This window comes from Protomyctophum bolini (assembly GCF_963924005.1).
Source record: "Protomyctophum bolini genome assembly, chromosome: 12".
NCBI lineage: Eukaryota > Metazoa > Chordata > Actinopteri > Myctophiformes > Myctophidae > Protomyctophum > Protomyctophum bolini.
The window spans coordinates 14947936-14974504 of NC_137873.1; the positions used below are offsets into that span (position 1 = coordinate 14947936).

The following is a 26569-nucleotide window of genomic DNA, read 5'->3' on the forward strand; positions in this document are numbered from 1 at the left end:
TGACTGATATTGTTCTTCTAATGAATGTTAAGACTCATTGAATACACCATTTATTTAATTAATTTTTTTATTAAAATATATAAAATAAAATAAGTAATTGAAAAAACACCCCCCATGGTGCCTGTGAGTTTGAAGTTCAATGGGTTTATAATAAGATCAAATGCATATCAAATATCTAAATATTGAATCAAGCAATTTAAAATCTATCTAGGTTGCACACAAAAGCCAGAATATACATTTAAAAGGAAACATCCCTTTAAGAGGTTTAAATGAGATGTCACATGACACCATTCTTCACAAAAGCCAACAGGTTCTTTAATGAACAGTCGCATAAAAAAGTGAGTTTACTTTTCAAAAATATAACTTCACAGCTGTCACTTCATTGACTCCTTTCAACTCACATGAAACTACACGATTACAACAATAAAGACACTTAGGAGTGAAACCTCACTGTATACAATCTCCAATTTCCGTTGCATAACACCATGTGCAATTATGTATGTAGGGGTGCACCGCCATCTTTATTATAGTTCAAAATTCGTTACCTCTCTATCTGGAGAGCAGTTGAACAGCACTATACGTTCACATTCTTCCATAACGTATGCTAGTCTGAAAAACACATTCTAATGTCCGCTGTGGGTTTATACCACTCACTGTCAAAAGTTGAGGGTTCTATTCTCTGTGTAATAGAGCAAGGCACTGCCACCGTCATCGATGTTAATGATGAATTGACAGCAGAATCCATCCTAAATCAGCAGACTAGAAAATTTATTCACATTTCACATCCACGTTAACGGGATTCAAATTAAAACCACATAAATACAGAAAACATGATTGCGTGTTTTTTATAAATGTTCAATAGAGGTAGAATAAAAGGTGTGCGTGACTGCGTGTTGCTCTAGTAGTGTCTCATTTGCTCCTACCCCTAAAGCAGTGCTTCCCAAACTTTTCAGGTCGAGCTTGTAGATTGTCTGTTTTCACTACTTTTTCTTTTCTCTATTATATATATTTTTAGTGCCTGGCCTAAAGGACAGACTCGTCATCACAATAATGTACATGACAAGTCATACACTGTGAGGAAGTTAAGGAAATGAGTAAGTAAAAAACGGCACTAACTAACTATATGGTATCTAACCATATTCACAGTAATGTCCAGGGATGTATTGTGTGTGTGTGTGTGTGTGTGTGTGTGTGTGTGTGTGTGTGTGTGTGTGTGTGTGTAAAGAGACGTATTGTTAATAAAGCTTCATGGAAGCTTCAAACAGGTGGGTGAGATCTTCCTCTGTGTGTTCTCTGGGAGACAGCTTGGTCACCCTCTCCTGAAAAACAAGACAGCTTTGTCACTCTCTCCTGAAACACAACACAGCTTGGTCACTCTTTCCTAAAAAACAAGACAGCTTGGTCACCCTTTCCTGAAAATCACACCTGTGTGAAGTGAGTGGTGCAACTCTGTGTGTGTGTGTGTGTGTGTGTGTGTGTGTGTGTGTGTGTGTGTGTGTGTGTGTGTGTGTGTGGGGGGGGGGGGGGGGGGGGAATTAAAAGACTTCAGTGCACTGTGCCTACACATGTTGCGACCGCAGATCGCAACATGTGTAGGCACAATGCAAGGAATAAATGCATTCGCCATGTATCCGAAGGAAGTCTGATCCAATCACTTTTAGATTTCTCCAGTTTAATCCTGAGTTTAAGTTTTGTAGTGTTCAAGATCTGATTTTAGGCATGTTTAAGCCTCCAGGAAAATCCGTGTTGAGGTTCTTAATCCACTGTTTTTCATTAAAACGTCTTTGTCCTATTGTCCAGTTAGGATTGTGTTGAAGTCCAGCGCATTTTAGAGCTTCAATGCCGTGAGCCATGAAATGTTGCACCAATCTTGTGGTTGTCTTTTTGGCATTGTTAATATTGTATCTGTGTCGTCCCAGCCTAGTACCTATTGTTTTACCTGTCTCTCCGACATATTGTAAACCACATTTTTCACATGTGATTAAATAAATGCAGTTGCTGGTTCTGGCTGTTATTTGTTGTTTAATCTCTAAGACGCGTTTTGTGCCTCCCTAACTTCCTGTTCATCTCTCATTTCAAAGTAATTATCTGTTACATAATAAAGATTGTACCTGAGGAATGGTTCCTTTGACCAGTCCAGGGATGTCATCTTTAGTGTAACCCACAGCGCTCAGGCCGTCATCTACTTCCAGGTCATACAGGAACTTCCTCAGCGTGTCGGCCAATATCGGCCCGGCATCCTCCCTCTTAGCCATGCTGGTGTCAGCACCTGAAACCAGCAACACTCACATTTTAAGGCACCCTCACATTTTTATGTGAGGGTGTTCACATAAAAGTGGGTGTTCATAAGTCAGTGATGTTACCTAGGATCTGTGCTGCCTCCAGGTGACGCTCTGGACACATGCTGGCTGTGAAGGTAAACACTGCAGGAGAGGTGAGGACCACCGACAGACCATGAGGCTGTGAACACACACACACACACACACACACACACACACACACACACACATACACATGATTTTTGGTTACAACTTACATGCTGAAAATTGACGATCTACAAGCTCACAACGCATCGCAGTGCGACACGTTGTGAGCTTAGATTTGCTATTTTCAGAGCGCAACACACAAGCACAACCAAACATAAAATGAATTGTCTACCGGATCTCTTCTCCACTAGTCCCTCTCAAACATTTTAGTCTAGTTTTAGTCATCAATGTCATAGCTTTATTTGGTTTCGTCAATGAGAGATAAACAATTTTCGTCATAGTTTTAGTCTACGAAATTCAAGGTGCAATCAAGGTGCAAAGTACATCATTTAAATTGTCCAGCTACACAGGCATGAGTAAAAATGAAATTAAAGTAAATTAAAAAAAAGTATGCACTCACCACGATAGGGTGATCCACGTTGTATCCTTTAGCCATGTAGGTCTTCACATTACCAGCGATGGGGTACGACATGCCATGACTACACAAACAACAACAACATAATAATACCAATCACTAGAGGGAGGCATACATTGAACAATGATTATAACTAATTATATAGCGGTGCCAGTTTTGGGCACTGACCTACTTGGAACGATGCAAGTTGGACATGAATGCCCCACCCAGCTATGTCTGTGTCCCTTTTATGCCAGTTCTTTGTCAGGCATGCCCAAATATGGAGTCTATGCAGATGTCGTGTGTCCCTTTTTTGCCCATATATGTATATTTCTGTATCTGTCTCTGTGTGTCCCTTTATTCCTAGAGTTCTGTGTCAGGCATGCCCAAATATGGAGTGTTGTGATGTCAGGCATGCCCAAACATGGAGTGTTGTGATGTCAGAACAAGCCAGCTCCATATATGGACCCTGGGCAGAGCCCGGGCAGAGGCCTTTTGTGGCCGATCTGGGCAACCGTGGGTCCGACCGACTCGATACCGGGTACTGCACTCCCTGCGGGGGTGTAGAACGCGTGTGTTGAATTTGAAGTCGGTGGGGCGAATGGTTCTCGAGTTAAGTGCATTACGTACATACAGACAGACAGACAGACAGACAGACAGTCTCTGAGGGGTCATATTGCAGTCCAATAGGATGGCATTCAACAAATGTGCCTGGCATCTGTCTATATAACATGCTATATAAATTACATTTTAACCTCCGCAAAAGCCTAAAAGATCATCATGGCTACAGGATAACAATGTGTTGCATAATTTAACATTGTTCTTTCTTTCTTTCTTTGAGAAAGCTTTCCTGGCAAGAGGCATTTTGTCAATGTTACGGTCCTATGAGGCCCTAGTGTTGTTTTGGTCTGTGCATAATCTGTGCATAATCCACTTTTAGTGTTTTCCAGTGCTGATGATGGATGGTGGGAGTGGCAGTAGAGATTGGAGGCGTGTTGTGGACATTGTGACACACCTGAGCCTCATCACCAACCAGTATAAAGGGAGAGAGAGAACAGCCCACAAGCCTCTTTTGCCATTGTACCAAACACCACATGCAAACACTGCTGCTGAGAGGTTGTTCTGTTTTCCCAATGAAAGCATAATAGTCAGATAAAGTCACTAGTCTGACAAAGTTGTTAGCCAAAGTTACTAATCAACTCAACTCATAAACCACTGTCCAAGTATCCCAAATCAAGGGAAGCTGTATCTGGTAAGGGTGTGCTGCTATTTATTTTGGTGCACCAGTTTTGACCCATTGTTTTCTGGTTAGTCAGGGAGCCTAGATTGTGATTTTCTTTTTGGTGTAGTTTAGGATTGTTTCTTTTCTAGGTAGGGTTGGGGGGAGTTTGTTTGTTATTTTTAGCATTGCATGGCCACCCTGACGTAATATATATATATATATATATATATACACACGCTTTCCCTTTTGTCTTGTGAATATTGTGAAAACTCTTTTTCAATAAATGTACACTTTTGCCTGAATTGGTTTGTGATCCTTGACAGCCACATATTACCCACACATATTACCCCTTTGGAGGCAAGACCCCATATAGGGTCATAAGGTCGTAATAGTCAACAACAAAAGAATCACCAGAGATGGACTCCTGCGTTTCCAAATCCAATCCCTGCAAACACACTAGCCAGATGCATGCTGGACCTGGCCTCCTTGTCCTCTGGGTCACGCACTGACCTGTAACCATCAATAGTATTATATATACATTAATTCATCAATCAATCGGTGAAGAAAGCAAACATTCTGATTATTATGACAGATGTAAATGTAATAATGTTTAACAGAATTGTGTAAAAGGTCTCTGCACTACAGGAAAGCTGAGAGGGAGACCGTGTAGAGACAGACAGAACAGCTGAGAGGGGCAGTGTAGGAGAGACGGACAGTAGGACAGCAGAGAAGGGGATAGTGTAGGAGAGACAGACAGTAGGACAGCAGAGAAGGGGATGGTGTAGGAGAGACAGACAGTAGGACAGCAGAGAAGGGGATAGTGTAGGAGAGACAGACAGTAGGACAGCAGAGAAGGGGATAGTGTAGGAGAGACAGACAGTAGGACAGCAGAGAAGGAGATAGTGTAGGAGAGACAGACAGTAGGACAGCTGAGAGGGAGACATTGTAGAGGAGACTGGCTGGATGTAATGTGATGGTATGCCACTAGGTGGTGGTATCGTACCGTTTCATGTATTTGGCCACCACATTGAGTGCATGACGGGACCAGACATCACTGATGGGGTTGCTGCCCTGGTAGGCTGGTCTGTTGATGGGGTTTGGAGGACAGGGCTGTCGCTGGTTGTAGGGCAGAGCGGTGTACGACTCCAGAGCATGGCTGCATGCAGGACAAACATTAATTAGAATTAGGTACAATTCTGGGGAAATTGCAAGTGTGGCTTGTTGCAGTAACGTGAGCCACGAGGAATCCACTTGGAAATTAATTCAGTCTTTCTATTACATATTCGCAAGGAATCCGTTCTGTTTTTGATGACTTCTGTCTTGCCATTTATATTATATATTGTGATGTGAAATTTGACTTTTGGGGTTACAGAAAAGGTTACAAAAAATATAAAAAGGTCAACAAAAAAGCAGGTTTACTTTAGGTAACATAAAGGTTCTCCATCATCTCCAAGTCGGTCGGACTTGCCGTCGTCTAGAACCAAAACTCCTATGATGCCATGTGCTCCTTCGGTTATGCCAGGGACCAGTAGGGGGTTGCACCACCTCACACACTCCTATGATGCCATGTGCTCCTTCGGTTATGCCATGGACCAATAGGGGGTTGCACCACCTCACAATAAGTCCAAACGTAGACTACTGTAGTTATAGCTTAAATGGCTTTTAGGAACTTCACCTCTGTGCCAGCTAGGGTTCCCTTTACACTACCCGTGTTCTTTTACTGGTCTAATATGTTAAAGTTTGACGTTTGACCCTTGCACGTCTGTAACTCTGACAGTATACAAATGGTGCCAGTTGCATACTGTCAAGAGTTATGGGGGGGGGGGGTCCTTGAAAAAGACAGACAGAGAGAAATAAACACACAGATGTGTGGATTGCTGGTGTTCTGGACGTTCATTGGTATGCTTTGAGACACTATTCTTCTCTAAGTCTGCAGTTTTTACTTGATCTCGCACCGTGTCGTTGGTCGACTAGGGTTCAAGTTGCTTCTTCTAATCCTTGTAAGTCAATGTGGGTAAGAGTGTCAGCTAAACTGAATCACCTTTCACCAACAGCACAGATACAAACCTAATCATGTGACATTGACTTTTCACCTCAGTTAATGTGTGACATCATTATTGCTGTGGGGCTCTGAACACAGTCACATGGTAGACAACATGTGACTGAAAAGGTTGCCCTTTGAGTCTATGTGGCTAGTACATTTAAAGACCACATTATTTATTTTCCTACAATTTTGAAACTCATTTTTCACCCGGTGTCAAATGCCTAAACCAGTGATACTGATGTCTTATCTGCTTAAATCAGTGCTATTGAACACCCTTTACGTCTGTGAGTTGTTTTCGAAAATATTGAACCAATGGAAAGTAGTAAAAAGTGCTTTGGACAAAACCTCTTAACTCCATTGGACCCTCAAACTGTCTGCTAAAGCAACTAACTCAACCACCTCTCCCCCTCTCATGGAAGTAATTGACAATATATAAAGTTATAAACACCAACTTTGATGAGGTTGTATTGCTTTGTTTTAAAAATATATGGTTTTCTTAATTCCCTGAAAATTTAACATTTTTCATTTCCTGAAAAATGAACATTTTGGAGTTTCCTCCCGACAGCAGAGATATAATATTGTCCTTTCTCTATTTATTTCTCTTACCTTTATTGAAAACTACAAATGATGGATGAAGCTATTTACACCTGCAACATGTGACGGGACGATACATTTGAAGTAGACTCACCACAGAACGTCAAATCCACTATTGGCTGCTACTCTCTCTGGCATATGGAGAGTGTGGAGAGGATCCACCATGCCCAGGGTTGGTTTGATGGCCCTGCTGGCAATACCTGAACACACAACACCAAAAACACAATCATGAATACAACCCAAACCCCACCCCAAAACACATTACTAGCTGAACACACAATACTCCAAGCACCACCCCTGTTAGGGGGGCGGGGTGGTGTTTTTTCCCCCCAGACATACCAGTTTTTGCCTTCAGATGTTCAAAGTCAAAAATAGCAACCCCAGTCGTCTCACTGCCGGTTCCAGCAGTCGTAGGAACTAAAGGGGAAAACATAGATATTATTTATTTATTTATTTATTATTTAGAAACCCAATTTGCACTGTAGGTGTGTGTGTGTGTGTGTGTGTGTGTGTGTGTGTGTGTGTGTGTGTGTGTGTGTGTGTGTGTGTGTGTGTGTTTATCCATGTATCGATGCCATCAATAAGTGCAGCACACAGAGGAACTTATATAAATAAATGAATAAGTAAGTAAGTAAGTAAGTAAGTAAGTAATTTGTTTATTTCACAAAAGAATGTATTGGTATTTACAAATAAATCACCAATATTTGAATGAACTCTTGAGTCAAAGGTTCATAATGGTCAGCTCTGGACTAAAAGAGGAGAAAATGGTGAAATCAGCTGGTTCAGCCTGTCTTCAGGCTGAACGCGGACTTTATTTTTCCTGTGGATCTACACTTGTGATTATGTGGTTGAACCCGTTTACATTTTATTTCTTGTACATTTTGCACCTTAATGTCTAATAATAACTAAAGTTTAGTTGTAAATTAAAATTGTGTGTTTGTTTACATGCCTGTTACTGAGTACATCGGTCATTATCCAGATATAACACACCGCTATTCCGCGATTGATCAATCAGAATAAAGCATTCAACCAAGCCGTGTAATAATGGTTTTAAAATGTGTGATCCATGTTTTTTTAAAGGTATACCTGCGATCAGAGGTTTAAGAGCACCAGTGATGGGTTTTCCTTTCCCAATGGGAGCATTGACGAAGTCCAGGAAGTCTGCCTCAGGGTGGCACGCGTACAGATTGGCTGCTTTGCAGGTGTCAATCACAGAGCCCCCACCCACTGCCACAAAAACATCAAAGGACTCACGCTTGGCAAACGCAATGGCCTCCTTAAAACTTATAGAGAGAGAGACAGACAGAGAGGGAAAACAGTGAGATAGAGAGAGAGAGAGCTCTCAATCCAACACTAAACCCAAGAATTACAACATTCCTGTGGTCTAAATTTCTAATCACTCGAATGCCATCCAACCCTGAACACATTTACACACACTGTACATTTAAAACACTCAAATTACACTGTACATTTAAAACACTCAAATTACACATCAGTTTATTTTTATCCTAATGCAATTACGTTATGCCAATTTCCCTCACACACGTAGGGGAGGTGGGTTTTCATGAAAATAATCAAGAATGGAATCCCACCCTCGAACATGACCAATGGTGTTCGTTGGAGGACCAGGCCAAGCCAGAGGCACAGCGGACAATTCACTACAATTCACGGTAACTCTGTCATTTCTCAGCCGTTTCAGATGCTCGCCGGAACCGGCCTGGCACCCTGGGCGCGTTCCTGGGGGTCTGGAATCGGTCGCCCCGGGGTCCCCCACACAGAATTGCACCACTTACTTCACTTACTTTAGGTGTGATTGTTCAATAAATATGCAATCAATCAATCACACATCAATGACACACGCATGCCATGCACACTGTGGCAAACCAGGGGAAACAGCCAGGCCTATTCCCCACAGAAGGAGGCTGGGGGAGGTGATAGAGGGAGTATATCACCCTGTACAGGTATTGCAGCCAATGAGAGCCTGGACATGGACGCACCTGCAGCCAGTAAGGCAATCAACAGAAGCTTTTAAATAGCCGACACCCAAGCTGCCTGGTGAGTCAGTTTGGACTAATGGAGGAGTGAGGAAGCAGGAATCATCCTGCCTGGGCCCCCCCCATTCTCCTGTTTAGGCTGGCATCTCCAGGTCTCCTTTTGTTCTCCTGAGTTGGTAAAGTACCTGACATTAAACTGTACTTTGTTTGGTATTTTGTTTGTTGGTTTAATGCTAAGTGGTTAATAAAAATGTTAAACTTGTGATTTTGTGATGTCCTTCCTTTATGTTGAAGTCTCCAATTCGAGCCACTTGTTGTTCTTATATACTTTGTTTGGAGACCGCAACATAAAGGAAGGACATCACAAAATCACAAGTGAGTTCATGTGTTCTATGTAAACTCTTCATTTCAATTTCACAGCCATTCAGTTCCCCAAAAAAAGAAAGAAATAATAATTTGGGGACCCCCAAAAACAATTTGGCGACCCCCTCTGGGGGTCGCGACCCATGGGTTGAGAAGGAGTCTGTGTTAAATTGGGAGGGGCTAAGGGTCAGAGGGGAGGAGTCGGTGTATATACCTGGTGTCTGTGGGCTCCACTCGGACGTTGTCGTAAAGCTTATAATTAACTCCATTCTGGGTCAGAGACTCCAGAACGGCCTTGACGGGAGGCAGAGTCGACAGGTTCTTATCTGTCATCAGACACACCTTACGAGCTCCCATGTTCTGGAGGTCCTGCAGGGAGACAGCCGAGGAGAGGAAATATTGTTTCTTTTGTTTGTTTGTTTTTCAAATGGTCGAAAATTCTAAATGTATATATAGGGCTGAAGTAGTTAGTGTTGTAACAATAATCAAAAACCTACCTACCTCTGAGATGTAGTGGAGAGTAGAAATACTTAAAAAGTAAACATACCCCCAAATTGTACTCACTTCACCACTTTTCAACTTATCTTCATATAATTGGTCCTCACTAATGTTCATGAAAATAAAAAGTCTGTGTCTCATAGGAGGGCTGTGGGAAGTTCAGCAACCCGTCCACCAGTGACATCATCGTTAGGCAGATTTTTGGACATAGGAGGGGATAGCCCCTCAAAAACAATGAACAGCCAACAAACAAACACCCATACAAAACAACATACAACTATTTGCCATAAGGCCTCACTCACACGTATACGTCTAGCTGCAAGCTGATGTATGTATGTATGTTGTATTCAACTGCCCCCCTCCCCCTCATACAACACGTTTGTCTCTTCAAACCATGTGACTCCCATTGGAAATGAATTGCGAGCTTGCAACAGTCAACAAGTCTCATGCATCAGCTATACAACATTCTGTTGTGACAGTGTGAGTGATGGGGTTTACTGATGCAAGCTCGCAATGCATTTCCAATGGGAGTCACATGGTTTGACGGAACATTTTTGTTGTATGAGGGGGAGGGGGGAAGTCGAAACACAGCCGAAAGCCGTACAACAAAAATGTTGTGTCAAACCATGTGACTCCCATTGGAAATTAATTGCGAGCTTGCATCAGTCAATCAGTCTCATGCATCAGCTATAGATCAATCTGTTGTGCACGTGTGCGTCAGGCTGAGAGAATAGGTGTGTTTTCAAGGCAGCCTTAAAAGAGTCCAGTGTTGGAGCCTGGCGAATCTCCATTGTGAGGGCGTTTCACAGTGTGGGGGGAAATGTAGATGCCTCCTTCGGCTGTGGGGCGTCTCAGCGTCTGTATCTAACAGGGAGCTAATATTGTTTCTGTAGGTGTCAGGTTTTTAGGGACCGCTTGTTTTGCACTGCCAGCTAGGCTACTACTAGTAGGAAGTACTGGAGCACCTGCTGGGTGGGGCTTTCTCACATTGTAATACAGCCAGAAAACTCCATTCTGGCAGCCAACTCGGTAGCGTGCCTCACTAGTCATTAGACTCCCAAACACCTCCTGGTATCAAATCCTGGTTACGGTTAAGGTTAGGTTTAGGCATAGTTTTTGTGAGGTTAGGTTGCGGCATAGTTTTTGTGAGGTCAGAGTTAAGGTTAGGTTTAGGCATAGTTATTGTGAGGTTAAGGTTAGCCGTTACTGTAGGGTTAGGTTTAGGCATATAACCACTTGCATGCGGTGCGGTCCAAATGAACACAGTGGTGCGCTCCCTACCCCACTGACAACCAATAAAGCTCCTTTGAATTTAATTGATAAGTCCCGGAAAAGACGCGCTGTGATTTGCCACTATGGCCAGCGGCAGCATGACTTTCTGCACTCCTGGCGCATTCCCTTCAGCTCTCGCGATGAACTGCAACTGCCAATGAGGCATATACGGTTATTATAAATCTATGGCTGCCATACTGAAGGCTGTCCCCAAAGGTTCACTTGCTAGTTTGGGGGACAGAGAGAAGGTCCAAGTCTGTAGACCGCAGGTTCTGTGACATACAGTACGTTTATGGAGGAGGACTGAGAGGTGTGGAGCCAGAGTGTTAAGACTTGAGACATTTGTAGGTGAGAATTTGTTTTTATTGCAAATGGGGAGAGAGATGGGGGGAAGGCAAAGGCCTTCCGGATCGAGAGTCGAGCCCACGGCACGCCGCCAGGCTGGCTCAGCAGCCTACTGTAGGTGCCGAGACGAGACGGTTGAGCTAATCATCCGGGCCATGAGAATTGTTGTTTAACAAATCTCATGTACATAACTGCTACAGGTGTGTAGTACATTAATTTGACTTGACTATTTCCATTATTGATAAATTATACTCCACTGCGCCTACATCTCAGAGGCAAATACTACTTTTTACAACACACTGGTTGGAACTATACGTTACCATGCCGATCTCTCTGGTGACGCCCTCCCCATATCGGATGTTGGAGCTGGCCATCTGACAAGGAGATGTCACAATGTCAAAGGGGTATTTTTATTATTTTGTATTTTTACAAAAATTACATAATTTAAAGTGTAAAAAAACCAAACAGCAGATCATACAAAGTGTAGGTACAGTATACCTACAGTTTGGGGTGATCTATACTTTAGTTATCAAGTTATTACCTCAAATGCATAGTCAGTTTTCCTGACAGTGCATGCAGCAGCTCCAGCCCCTGAGATTAAATCATAATGAATAACTATTAGCACAAATCATAATATGCATATGTGTGGTTTTACAATATGAATTACAATTATCATAACTGATAATAATAATAATAATAATAATAACTTTACCTTGATGGAACGTATTGGAGTGGGCGGGGCATCTGCAACTGTTGACAGACAAATCGACTTTTTAAAAATACTTTAATACATTTTAATACATACATTGGTTATTCTCCCCACTGCTATAGGCCTACAACTACACTATATGCTAATGCAACACTACTATATATTTTACAATTATGCTACTAAATAGCATTTGACAATTATAAATTATTATGACAATTTATAAATGGGGAGGGGGCAAATAAATACATATAATCATTTGTAATGACATAATACCTCATATTCAGCACAGTAAGTGATTTTGGGCATAAACCAATTTTGGTCTGATAATCAAATAATCTATACTATAGCCTACTTTACATTAGTTCAGATCTTTTTTCCACAGCATACATTTATTCATGTCTTTTACAAAATCTTGGGGGTAAAAAAAGAATAATAATAATACAAAACATTGAGATGCCCACAATGTTTATGGAATACTGTACAAATTATGCGGTGCACTGCCCATGATCGAGTGCCACTTAACCTGTATGCTTTATTTATATTACTATAATTTCCCACTCTAGTCATAATGTAAAAATACTAATTTATTACACTATACTAGCCTAGCTACTAATTACCGTACAGAATACTATTTTAAACTACGGTACAAAATGATACAATACTACAAGTCTTTAAACAGCTGTAAGGCGTGAAACGGTGAATCAGTTATGCCCAGACCACGCTGTTGTGCCGTCTTTTAACTTTTCTACAGCATTGATTGCTTGTGGAAGTTGTAGCATCTGTTAATTTTATGTGCGCAACACCATCGTACTAGAAACGTGACAGGCAACAACACGTTTTAAAACAACATTATATAAAACATTAAAATATATTTTTAACTCACGCTGCTCTCTCCAGTTGTCTGAGCAGATGTACAACTCTGTCTCGTCCTGCCATTGTTAATTATATATTTATTTATTTTCCTTTTAAAATAAATGTCTTGGAGACTTGGACTTGAAGTCTTCTGCAGAATCTCTAAAGATGTGTGTTGAACGTACTGCAGCTGGGGGTGTGTGTGTGAGACGTGTTGTTGTACAGCAACTTTATAATCCTATAGCCCGGGCGGACGCGCTCTGTGACTGGCTACTTGATTTGTTATTATCAATATTATGTAAATTTTGTATCCATTATACCGGTAGATGAAAAATGACAGGAATATGATCTGTTGCTGTCATATTCCCCTTGATGACAGACACTGATTGCTGAATGATAATTCAGAAGGAATGAAGAAGAATGATCTGATGATAATTTATTTATCCTATTATGAAAAGTTTATTTTATCCACTAATAGACTACTGTAGCCTAAATCAGTATTCAGTCAGTTTACACATTAAATACACATTCATTCATGCATTCATTAATGCATTCATTAAACAGTTTCATTTATATCGTTCAACATTTTTTTGTTCACGGTAATCACGTGCTACAAACAGTCCTCTCTAAAACACGTGCTAGCCTGTTGCATGGCAACCAACTAACCAGTGCGGATGTCCCTCCCGGCTATGGGTACTAGTGTGAAGCCATGCGACCCCTGCTGTCCACAAAAGTGAAGACATTCAGGTGAAAGTTCACTGGACAGTCCAAACCAAAGCCTTTCTGTTTGGTGGACTGTTTCGCGGACAGTCGGACTCAAAGGATAGTAACCATCTGGAGTATGTATGAGCCCTAGACACCTGAGGGCGAGTGAGTGCTGGGTGAGTGCTGGGGGAGTGCTGGGGCTTTGGCATGGGGGGTCAGATCAACATATGGAATTAATTCTGTACTGGCCATATATGGATCAACATATGGAATGTGAGAACAGGTCAGCTCCATATATGGAGAAGAGATCTAAGGGTGGCAGCAGGGGCAGTGTCTTGAGTGTACAGGGTTTGATGAGGGCCCAGTTAGGGCTGTGCCTTAATTTTCGGGCCTGATGAGAACTCTAGTGTGGCAGCGGGGGCAGTGTGTTGAGTGTACAGGGTTTGATGAGGACCCAGGTAGGGCCAGGCCTTAATCTTCGGTCCCGAAAATTGTTATTTCTAATTGATTTATTGTTTAATGCTGCTACTAAAAGGATTTTATATACCTGTGCTCAAGATGTAAGAATAAAGACCACCATCAACCTTGAACATTAACCACTGGAGATGACCTTTGACACCTGCATAACATGGCCTATTCTCAGAGTTCCCCTCTAGTTCTAGAACAAATATCTTCGCTGAAGATAACACTCTCACAGCACGTTGTGTTGTGAGCTTGTTGATTGGCTATTTTCACTCTCAGAATAGCGACGCTATGTGGTCTTTAAATATGTTAAAATCTTACACATAATGTAAGCTATAACACTGTTTGTTTTCCAACGTGGATCACTTTGGTCTTCTGGTTTAAATTATTAAATCTATTCTAAGAACATTTAGGTACGATGAACAGAACCTGTCTACGTAAAATAACCACATTATCGTAATTTCTATGTAGTGTAATTGAAAATGTATATTTTCCTCTGAAACCTTTTTATTATTTCGAAGGTTTGGTAATAAAACACAATAAGAGCAAAAACATACAAGATCATTTATATTCGTAACAAAATCATCACATTTGTGGATTATTCTCCTGAATGTTCCAAAAAACATTCTGTTTGGTTTTTGATCACCCAGTGCATAAAGTAGATGATTCCACACAGCTGTTAAAAACAAACAAAAACAAATACAGAATCAACTCTTCTGAATGTTTACAGATTCAAAGACAGAGAAAGATTGATCTAATTGGGATTATAACACTCACTGTTGACAGTACATTCTGAAATGTGCCAGAAGCATAATTTAAGAAAAGAAAAGGGTGTTTATGAATGTATAGTTGCTGACAAGAAAATCTATAACATGAATAACGTGTCTCATGTAGATGGACGGGCATAGATTGAGATGCACTCAATCTGTAATCAGATAAATCAGCTAAAACTATTCTGAGTTGGGGAAAATATGCATAAAAGAACCGACTTGCAGGTTAAATGTGAACACATTTAACATTTAATGTGCCAATTTTCATCCCCCGAGACTCCAAATAACACCCCTGAAATGTCATCATGTGTTGTTCTCAGCGTGATACAGTCCTGAGATGCAGCGCTCTACTTCTGGTTGAGCCAGGAGAAAGAGAAAACATGGCGGGGTCCATCTATGTCCTCACCGCCGCTGGGATCTGAGGAGGCCTGAAATCAAAGCAAATATGAGAATGTTTTCTTTAGTAAAGTGGCTTAAAAGTTTTTATTTTATTTATTTTTAGTAAACCGCAAATGAACCGGAAGTGCCTCCGTTCGCCTCCATGTAAACAGATATTTTTAAAATGCATTGATCTCGGGTTCTTTTCCCAGATTGCGTATTTTAAGTTTTATTCACGGCCCATAACTAAAGTGTTGATGATTACAAAATGTCAAATAAGATTGCGGGACACTTTACAGTACACACCATGAAATTGGAATCCTAACCTGAAGAAAAAATATTTTATTTTTATTGTGGCCGTGAGTGGAGCGCTCGTTTTCGGACCATGGCAAAGTGACGTCGAGACGTCCTCCCGCTCGCTCTGTCTCGTGCCGAGGAACAAGCGCTCCTATTTCACATGTACAGCTTTTCCACATGAACTGTAACATATATAATGGTGCTTCTTCATGTCACTCATAAAACATAACACATGAATTGTCTCAAACTCTCTCTACTCTTAAAGGACCAATTCACCCAAAATAAATTTATTTTCTATCAATTACACACCTCATGAAGCGTTGAATTCATGGAGATTATTTTTGTTTTTGTCACATTTCTAAACCAATATGCCATTGACCGGGTCATCGGTCAAAACGAGACTCAGCCAGTCATCCAATTATTGGCTCAGGATTGTGACAAAACACAAAAACCTCTCTGTGAATCAAGGCTTCAAGGGGTGTGTAACTGATAGAAAATAAGTCATTTTTTGGGTCAAGTAAAGAGCAGCGATGTTTTTACCTGTGGTTGGCTGGCTGTGGCCTGGGATGGAGCTTGGGACGTAGGGAACGCCACTGGTCCCTGGGACGTAGGGAACGCCACTGGTGCCTGGGACGTAGGGAACGCCACTGGTGCCTGGGACGTAGGGAACGCCACTGGCGCAGTTGCGCTCAGACCCTCCACGGGCCTGTGGTGCTGGGACAGAGAGGGTGCCACCACCTGCAGGGGCAACGACGAGGGGTGCAGAGGGGGCACGGCCTGCACGGGCAGAGGTGAGGGGTGCAGAGGGGGGAAAGCAACGCTCCCCACTGTCTGAGGGGGTTGAGGACTTTTGGGAGTGGGGAGAGCAGAGCTTCCTGTTGGCTGAAGGGGAGGTTGTGGACTCCTCGGAGCGGGGACACCAGCAATCCCTGTTGGTGGCTGGGGAGGTTGCGGACTTTTAGGCATGGGAACAGTTGTGCCCGCTAGCGACTGGGGGGGTTGTGGACTCTTGGGCACAGGGACAGCTGTGCTACCTACTGGCTGGTGCAGCGCTGTAGGGCCCTCTATCGCTACGTCCTCTTCACTCTCCTCATCCTCCTCTTCATCAGCTGGGGAAAAAAAGTGAGGGTCGCTCTTATCATCGTACATCATCATGACGTAAAATAGACACAATGGCTATTTGCTCAGACACTATGATGTAAAATTTGCCATTCATTGTCAATGGGAATTTAATGTTTGCGTAGGACAATAATAGACACTAAGCCCATTTGCTCAGACACTATGACATTAAATTCTCCATTCATTGTCAATGGGAGTTTAAAATGGGAATTTAAAATGAGTAGAGGAGGGGCTAGTGCCAATCAACAAGCAAACAAACAAATATTTAGTGTAGTTCTAGGATCGAGGAGTCCAAATATGCTGTATAACAAGCTCATGAACTATGTTTTAAATCCAGGAGAAAAAGATTAACTTACACAACCCTCACTTGCCATTAGGTCTACATTCATGCACACTACTGTAGCTGAAGCAGTGAATAAACAATGTGATGTGTTGCTGTAGGTTCTCACATCTGATGAAGCTGAGGATGAGCAGGGCTCTCCTCTGACGTTCAAAGTTGGTCGTGAAGTGATCAAAGCTCTCGTAACCTTGCTCCACCTTCTCCAGGTGAGATGTGTTGTTTCCTTCAATGATCCTAAACAAAGCAACACATTTTAATCAATGTTTTCATTTAGTAACCTTTAAAAACAGTATGAATTGAATTAGTTTTAGTATTGTCAAAGCCCTAAATGATAATCCATTCTGGGCGGGAACCCCTTTTGGTGTCTTACCCCCTCAGGCCGGGAACCCATTTTTGGGTTCTGTACAGTATGTACAGTATTCAAAAATTACAAAAAATTGATGCTGCTATATAAATATTTGAAGTTTTTCAGAAAATTTAGGTCAGGCTTTAGAAGGCGTTTTTAGAATCGGCCTTAGGCCTAGCCAAGCGCCTGTAACACTGCTTGTATTTTAATATTTTTATTGTCCACATCGTTTTTAATAATGATTTTATGTTTTTACTATTATCTGGACTAGTGGTTCCAAAACCATGCACATGCATGTTCTTCCATACATTTGAACTACTAATGATATTTTTGAAAAAAAAAAAAAAAAGCAACAGCAACGTAATCACAGCTACAACGAGATATCAGTGGATAACAGCAAGCACAAAATGAAAGCATACACAAAAATAGAATAAGGTATGCTAAGAGAAAGCCTTAACGTAAAGGTGGGTTTTCAAAGGGGATTTAAAACATGACACAGAAGTCTTAAATTAATAGGTAGGGCGTTCCAGAGTTTGGGAGCCCGAATTGCAAATGCCCTGCCACCCTTTGTGATGAGCTGGGCTGTGGGGGTCTCAAGGAGGGCTTTGTCTGAGGACCTGAGTGTGTACGTGTAGGCTTATAAGGGAGCCAGCATGTCAGAGACATACTGGGGAGCCAGACCATTTACAGCTTTCAAAGTAAAAAGTAAAATCTTAAAATCAATTCTATAACTAACAACCAGCGATGGGTGGCTAAAATGTGGGTGATGTGGTCCCGTCTTTTTTAATTAGTTAGCAATCTGGCAGCTGAATTCTGAACGAGTTGGAGACGGGATATACTAGCCTTCTTACATAGGCCAGAGTAAATCAAGTTACAATAATCTAAACTAGACAACATAAAAGCATGGATTACTTTTTCCAAGTCTGAGGGTGACAGGAAACTTTTTATTCTGGCTATGTTCCTCAGTTGGAAGTAGAAAGTTTGCACTATACTCGTGTTACTTGGGGATTGAAAGTGAGGCCAGAATCGAAAAGCACACCCAGGTTACGGGCGACCTCTTTTACATTAGGGGATAGGCTACCAAGCTCTGAGATAAATGGCTGTGTGGAATTAGGGGGACCGAAGATTATGATTTCTGATTTGGCTTCGTTCAGTTGTAAAAAGTTATTTGACATCCAGTCTTTAATAAATGTCTTTAGGTATCACACTGTTTACACATGCAATGCAAAATGTCTTCATTGACAGGGTTAATGCTGTGCTCCACACACACACAACAATCATTAACATCATCAATGCGTTTGATTAGAAGTTCTTACTTTTGTAGAAGAGGTTTAGCGTCCTGAAGGAGACATGAAGAGAGCGTTTAGACAGGTGTGTGTGTGTGTGTGCGTGTGTGTGTGTGTGTGTGTGTGTCGCGTCGCCTGGTCACCTGTAGAAAGACAGCCATCTCAGACTGGTCCATGGTTTGAATCCCAGTCTCCAGAACCTTGGCCATGCTTTCCAGATGCTCCGTGTATCTCCTCCTTAGACTCCTGATGCGGTGGTGGACAAGCACTCACATTAGTTCAGACCTGGTCTGAACGACCGAAATGTTGCTCAATAAATCTAATTCTGCAAGTGAAGACAGTGTGTAGCACCTGACTGATAACATTACTTGCACACTCTGCTTGCGCAAGTAAATACCAAAATTAAGGTACTCATTATTAGGGATGGAGCTTGAAACCCGATACCCACAAAAACCTGATAACAAGCTTATTGAGTACCCGTTATCAATAAGATTCAAGAAGTAAATCTAAACACCCATGCTGGCACAAATATGTCTGTCTAAATGTGTATCGATACCTGCCAACCAGCGCTACCCGGTTAAACAAAATTACGCTTTTACAGTGACGTTACATACCTTAATCAGTTAAAGGTTTCTTATTTTCCAAAAGTAAAAAGGTACCGTAGCACAGTAGTTGGGTAAAAGTACTTAGTTACCGGATGTAGTCGAGCTTCTCCTCCTGGTCTGCGTTGATCTTCAGGGTCATGTCCATCTTCTTCTCCTCCAGGATGGAATACAGGTGGTCAAAGGTCTCACACACCTTTGACTTCTGCCTGCGACCGTTTTCCTTTGAGAGAGAGAGATTATTTAATCCACATTCATAGAAGCAGATTCTGTTTTATTGTCCCATCACAGGTTTACGGTATTTTCCAGAGGTATTTTCAGTTCCTTATTCAAGGGTCTTAACCAGAAGTTAGCTAAAGCTTATGCAATTGTATCGGACCACCCGTGGCATGACTTTTGTAACCGTGACCAGCAATGCTTTACTTATGGGCCGTGAATAAAGCTTGTTTTGACTATTAACTCAATCTGGGAAATAGAATCCGAGATAAAAGTGTTTTAAGATTTCGGGCTATCAACGAGGAGGAAGAATTTAGCTGACTACTTCCTTATCTCATAGCAACGGAGACGGTGATAGATGGTAGCGTAGAAGAGTGATCTCAAACTGAATCAATAGAAGTGGAGATCTCCGTCCATGGCATTCAAGTTTAAAAAGCAGCAGATGTGTACATAAGGTGTCGCAATAGAACAGTGGAGCATAAAGGAAACGTGGAACATTGTACAGTCACCTACATCTATGGTCCTGCAGGTCTCCTCCAGCTGTGTGATGATGGCCTGCAGTCGTTCATTATTTCCCACCAACATTGATATACAGTCAGTCAGCTCACCCTGGAAAACACACACACACACACACACACACACACACACACACACACAATATTGTTTTATTCTCATTGTAAGGTATGTAGGCCATACGACAACGGCAAAGGTTCTGAGATCACGTCATGGTCTGATTGAGAGAAACTATCGCTGCAGAGGAAACAGGGAGAGCAGACATATGGCTCTCACTGTTTGTGGGGAAGACAGGTGTGTGTGTGGTGTGGTCACATTGGAGTGCAATCAGTTCGACTCTGCCATCTGTCATCATGCCAGCAATATCAATAAACATGACAATATGAATTTGTCAAGGTTAAGCAATGTTTGTCTGATGCTGCGTTCACACTGGCAGATGCAAAAGATTCAAAGATGCAAAGCTACAACGTTTTGTAGCTTTGTATGTTTGTAGTTGAAGTGGAGACTGCAGCTGCAGCCAATACACAACGACTATTGCGCAGCTAAATGGAAACGGTGCTAGACCATGTTATGCACCAGCATCCAGCGCCGGGGCGGGAAAACAAAATAAATAAATAGACCAGGCATCCCCAATAGTGCAGGAACATTCATACATAGTACATTGAAACAGCTCTCAGTCTCTTTTAGGACATCAACACACAGCAGGATTATTATTTGTAGTTACATCATGACAAGGAGACAGGTTGGGTCTTACAAAGTGTCATTCATTTAAATTATATTCCATTGAGACAAATTAATAAAGTGAGCGCTGATGTCTTACCTTCTGCTTCTGGAAGACGTTGATGAGCGGTGCGACCTCACAGTCTTTATGCGCTCCAAACACCTTGCACATCGAACACGTAGGAACACTGCAGCTCACACAGTAGATGTTGATCTTCTCCTCTGCATGCTGTTCACACATTGGCTGTTCCACCTTGGGCTCTGCCGGTGCAGGTTTGGGGCTAACAACGAGAACACAGTAACAAGGGTCAGCTGGTGGGAGACCCATTCTAGAGAACAGTGTAAGACTATGGTTGTACTGGTCAGATCGCAGTGACCAATAGTAACAGACTGTGGTTGTACTAGTCAGCTCCCAGTGACCAATAGTAACAGACTGTGGTTGTACTAGTCAGCTCGCAGTGACCAATAGTAACAGACTGTGGTTGTACTAGTCAGCTCCCAGTGACCAATAGTAACAGACTGTGGTTGTACTAGTCAGCTCGCAGTGACCAATAGTAACAGACTGTGGTTGTACTAGTCAGCTCCCAGTGACCAACAATAACAGACTGTGGTTGTTACTAGTCAGCTCCCAGTGACCAACAATAACAGACTGTGGTTGTACTAGTCAGCTCCCAGTGACCAACAGTAACAGACTGTGGTTGCCTTAATAGTGTGAGATTTATAGATTTTGGGGCCTAAATAATAGATTAGAAGCTTTTTATCAAGAATTGATCAATGTCACCATGGTCCACACACTGTACAGTGTACATGTACACTGTAAAAATAAAAATAAAAGAGAAAAAAAGGGCACATTGCCAAAAGGGCAGGGGGTGCTGTGCACACCACTGTGTACTGGGCAGCTCCCTGTACAAGAGTAGAAGACAGTGGTTGTACTGTTCAGTTCCCAGTACAACAGTATAAGACAGTGCTTGTACTGTTCAGTTCCCAGTACAACTAGTATAAGACAGTGGTTGTACTGGTCAGCTCCCAATACAACAGTATAAGACAGTGCTTGTACTGTTCAGTTCCCAGTACAACTAGTATAAGACAGTGGTTGTACTGGGCAGCTCCCAATACAACAGTAGAAGACTCCCAGTACACTGTTTCAGTGTGTGGAGAATGTAGAAGTCGGATCACATCTCTACAATAAAAATAGTCTTGTGCCTACAGTGCTCTACATTTATAAATAGTCCCAAGACAAGCAGGTCAGTGTATGGGACAAACGGCTGGTAATGTGTTGCAATGTCTGCTAGCAATTCATTCATACAGCAGTCAAACCCACAGTAAATGCATAATTATTAACCCATGGTTCAGCTCATAGTAAACTAGGGTTAAACCAATGATTAAAACTATGGTTAATGCATGGTTAAACTAGTAAATTCATGGATGGATTATGGACCGGGTCCAAGTGCCCACAGGGGCCTGTGACCATGAGATACTTTACTCAACTATATAGGTTAATGCTCAAATTCAGTATGTGGGTCCCTGGGGACCAATTATATAACTTGTCAGTTAGGTGGGGTAACAGTGGAGAGAGTGATGTGCTCTCCTGCACTATAGTGAAGAGAGGAGAGTCCGCACACAGGTTTGCTCCAAGGTGTTTGCTTTTTATTCAATACACCATAAATAAAGAATAAAAAGCACCTTGGAGCAAACCTGCGTGCGGACTCTCCTCTCTTCACTGTACTTACCTTAGTCCAGCACCAGACAGGAACTGGATGTGCGCTAGCCACCTACCTTTTTATACTCTCCTGCACTATAGCCTACTGTATGTACCCAGTTGATCTTGTTACATAGAACTGCTGTACATCAGAGAAACTAAACTGCCTTTATGAAATGTTGTGTACTATTTTGGGGGGAAGGGGGGTGGGATAAATCGTAATCGGTAATCCTTCCCTGCATAAACTATGGTTAAACTACTAAACTCATGGTTATTACATGGAATACAACGATTGTCAGAACTACCTGCTCTGCCCCAGTCAAATTCCGGCGACCTCGGAATGGTCGGCACCAGTTATTTCAGTATGAATAAATGCCCAAATCTGACCTCAAACCTCAAAAACGTGGTCTTACCCTTTAACCTCAGTAGAACTATGCCTAAACCTAACCAGTAGGTCCCTGCACACAGAGCGCGTTTCTCCATCAGTTTTCCGAAAAAAGCACCCAGTGTGCAACCACCTTTATTCCTAGCATTAACCTCAGTAAAACTATGCCTAAACCTAACCTTAACCTCAGTAAAACTATGCCTAAACCTAACCTTAGCCTCAGTAAAACTATGCCTAAACCTAACCTTAACCTCAGTAAAACTATGCGGGACGGTGTTCTGCCTTGGTGGGCTGAGTGTTATGAGAAGAAATTGGTAGTTATTGAGTATTTATTAGTGCTGAGTGTTGCGGTTAAACCCACATATCTAAAATGTTCCATTCACCTGGTAGAACCCTGTTTCATCATGTCTATGATATTTTCCACCAGCAGGTTGCGCTGCAGGCCGTAGACTCCATGTCGGTCAAGAACCACCTCATGGCGACATGACGGGCAGCGGAAGCGACCGCCCGATGTGACGGTGCCACCGGTTCTGGTTGTCATGTATGGGTTGGCCGCCTGGAGAGCAAACAAACATACATACAAATAAATACATGTGACTGTACATGGCACTTCACGAGCTTCACTATACAAGCTTGTAGATCTGCTGAAAAAGAGAAAAAATAGGAACTAACCAGGTGCTCAATGGAGATAGCAAAATGTGATAATGATAAAAAGGTGCTCGCCTCACACGGATCAAAAACGGGATCAAGACAAGAAAAGTCGAAACATGTTGGCAGTTGCCTTTTTAATTTAATAAAGGTATTCCTAATTTTTAAACTTTGTGTGCCCGGATCCTTCTCTTTTTATCTCTCTTTTTATCCTTGTAGATCTGCCATTTGAATATATCTAAATAACATTTTCTTTTTTTTTAATTTCTTGTGGCTTTTGCCTTTATTTTTTTGTAGAGGGATAGAATCATAGTAGGCTGACAGGAAATGGGGAGAGAGATGGGGGGGTGACATGCAGTAAAGGCCTTCGGGATCGGGAGTCGAACCTGCGGCACACTGCCAGACTGGATTACCAGCCAAGGTGCCTGGACCGCTGAGCCACGGCCCAAGCAAAAAAACAACATTTTAACTCCAATCTTTGCTTCTGGGGGTCCCTGGATTAACATTTTTAGATGGGGGTCCACAGCCAAATACATATAATTTTGGGTGTCCTTGCCATGAAAATGTTTGAGTAGGCCTACCACTACACTACTGTGTTAGGTCTAGGATTTAGAAGACATTTTTAGAATCGGCATCAGGCATTAATGCGTTAGACTTAAGGGACCACCTATACAATGTAGATGGTGCATCTCAAGGGGTTTATCCGTCTAATAAAGGTTCTACAAACAAATAGAAGGTTTAATTGTCACTCACTACACATACTGGTGGTACAAGGAACCAAATGCAAGTGTGTGACATCTGAAAGATATTGTGCAACATCAACAGTCGTTCTCAAAGGACCTGAAGGACCTGAAGGACCCCCAGATTGATACTATATTATGTGTTCGGTTAGGCTACGGACCCCCATCTGAATTTATTTCGTGCCAGTGACCCCCCCCCCCATACATGATTTGTGTTTGTAAAAAATATTCCAAAATGTTATTCAAGATGTATTTTTTATCTACAAGCTCACAACGCTTAGCCTACATGAAAAGTCTTTCACGATCACTATTCTAACCAAATGATACAAATAGATGATATTTTACTGAATAAACATTTGAACTTACATTGTGTGTAGGTCTTATTTTAGACAGTAAAACATCTTGATGTGAGCGTTGTAAGCTTGTAGATCGGTTATTTATTTTAATCTAGTTATTAAAATAGAAATGTGCCCATGAGGTATGCCAGGTTTAATGTGGTAAACATATATTATTTTATTAAATACTTATATAGTGATATAATTATTACCAAAAATAAATAGCAAACAGTCCATTTCCAAAAGGAAATGCATGTATTTAATGCATTTTAAGCAGGGATAAAACATATCCCCACCACCCCCACCATAAACATGAATGACAGGGATATGACAGACCAGGTGTTAGTGATATGTTGTTTGGTAAACAGAAATGTGTTTGTTATAAAGTTATACAATTGTATCCAATCAGGAGAAAGAACCCCACAAAGATAATGTGTCATCTTTTGTTCCAGTTACAGTTACATTTTTTGTTTTGTTTAATAACTTCCTTGTCACTGTTGTTTATCCTAGATCCTGTCATCACTGCAGGATACTATTAGGCCTACTGAACAAACACTCTATAACAACAATTATTACTAGGCACAATAAGGCAGCAAGGCTAAAAAAAATAAGTTTTGTTTTAACCAGAAAATATAACTTTGGCATAACCTTTACCTGTTTAATAAGAGGTTAAAATGCTCTTTACTAACCACATTACATGTAGGCCTAGTGGCCTTAGTGGCCTACATTATCAGGCCTGTCAATCACCAAGACATAGCTTACAGTTCACCATCATTCACATGACATGGATATATCATTCTTCATGTTCATACCTGGAAGACATCGTTGGCACATTTCCTGCAGAGGTTGTGTTGGCAGGGCAGGATGACCACAGGTTTGGTGAACACCTCCAGACATATGGGACAGATCAGCTGCTTCTCCAGACTATCCTGCATGCTTCTATCTGCACTGAACTGACCCGAGATCAGCAAAGCTCATAGCATGACCCACAGGTTCTACTGCAGTGCAGATACAGTCAGAACTGAAGTAGCCTACCTCTCACACAGAAAGTAACAACCAGAACCCAGAAGAACACCGAACAGAACCAGTTACTTAGAATCTGTAGATCCAAACAGGCTATAGGAACAGAACAGATAACCGCTCAGTCACTAACTGCAAGTTTCGCGAGGTAAGCAAATCTATCTCGTCTTCAAAGTTGCGTCTTTCAGGGAGTTCTCCCTGTCCCGGCTGTGTTACGCCGCAATAAGTGCACTATCGACTTATGTGACCGGTGAAAGTAGCCTGCAAACAAGATTTTAAATCAAATGTTCGTTGTTGAGATATTTGTTTTAGAGGCGGATATTGTTCGATTAAACATACTTGTTACGTGACTGCTTGCTTTACAATTCGCCAAACTGTGAAATTGAGTTGAGTGTAAAAACTGTTTACTCTGTGGAGTCACTAGATTCGATATGTCGCCGGTGTGTGTGTGACCGGACTGTGTTCGCGGTGTGTCAGTGTGTCAGCTCACTCAGCTGCTGTTTTTAGAAGGTCGCACGTCAAATGGTTGCCATGCTGACATGTCCTTATATGAAAATAAATGTCACCACAGCGGGGCCCGGGGCCAGCTGGTTAGAGGGGGGGGGGGGGGGGGGGGGGGGGGGGGCAATGTATGTGTTGAGAAGTTGACTCATTGACTGATGTGTGTGTGTGTGTGTGTGTGTGTGTGTGTGTGTGCGTGTGTGCGTGTGTGTGTGTGTGCGTGCGTGCGTGCGTGCGTGCGTGCGTGTGTGTGTGTGTGTGTGTGTGTTTGAAAAAAAGGCTGTTCCATCAGTGGTGGATGAACTCAGTAAAATTAAAATAAAATGATTACAAAGGCTTTTATTGCAAATTTTACTTGTGTAAACAACTAAACATTAAATCAAAATATAGCCTATACTGTGACACGTGAGACAGATCCGCTATTGTAATTTCTATTGCTTTGTGTAATATATTTTGTAGGAAATATTCAGTTTTTGTACAAATAAACAACATACAGCCCCATCGGGTTCTGATCTTATATTGTTAAACAAAAGTGTTTTTATTTCCCTTATAATTATACAGTCATACAGTTTCAAACAGAAAGCTTCTGCACAGCTGACAAAACATTCACTTCTATTCACACTTACAGTATACAGATTTACTACCACGTCCACAGTGTGTTGCAACAGCAGATCTACAAGCTTACGATGCATCACACTTCACACCTCACACATT

The 26569-nt window shown here is 41.9% G+C and overlaps 2 protein-coding genes across 2 annotated transcripts; both read right to left on the bottom strand.

Moving 5' to 3' along the window:
- Positions 1-59: 59 nt before the first annotated feature.
- Positions 60-12955, bottom strand: adhfe1 (alcohol dehydrogenase iron containing 1). The gene is made up of 14 exons (XM_080777489.1): positions 12805-12955; positions 11925-11962; positions 11754-11803; positions 11533-11586; positions 9312-9466; positions 7827-8023; positions 7080-7157; positions 6835-6940; positions 5106-5258; positions 4514-4612; positions 2887-2965; positions 2364-2460; positions 2112-2269; positions 60-1319 (listed from the first exon to the last, which is right to left on the bottom strand). Exons 1-14 carry the CDS (start codon positions 12855-12857, stop codon positions 1236-1238), a joined length of 1401 nt encoding a protein of 466 aa, XP_080633615.1. The 5' UTR covers positions 12858-12955; the 3' UTR covers positions 60-1235.
- Positions 12956-14496: 1541 nt separating this feature from the next.
- Positions 14497-25788, bottom strand: LOC308325152 (E3 ubiquitin-protein ligase TRIM63-like). The gene is made up of 10 exons (XM_080777566.1): positions 25147-25788; positions 22995-23167; positions 20628-20808; positions 19808-19903; positions 19171-19301; positions 18620-18722; positions 18507-18529; positions 16954-17078; positions 15926-16494; positions 14497-15138 (listed from the first exon to the last, which is right to left on the bottom strand). The coding sequence occupies exons 1-10, from the start codon at positions 25267-25269 to the stop codon at positions 15058-15060; spliced, it is 1605 nt and encodes a 534-aa protein (XP_080633692.1). The 5' UTR covers positions 25270-25788; the 3' UTR covers positions 14497-15057.
- Positions 25789-26569: the final 781 nt, after the last annotated feature.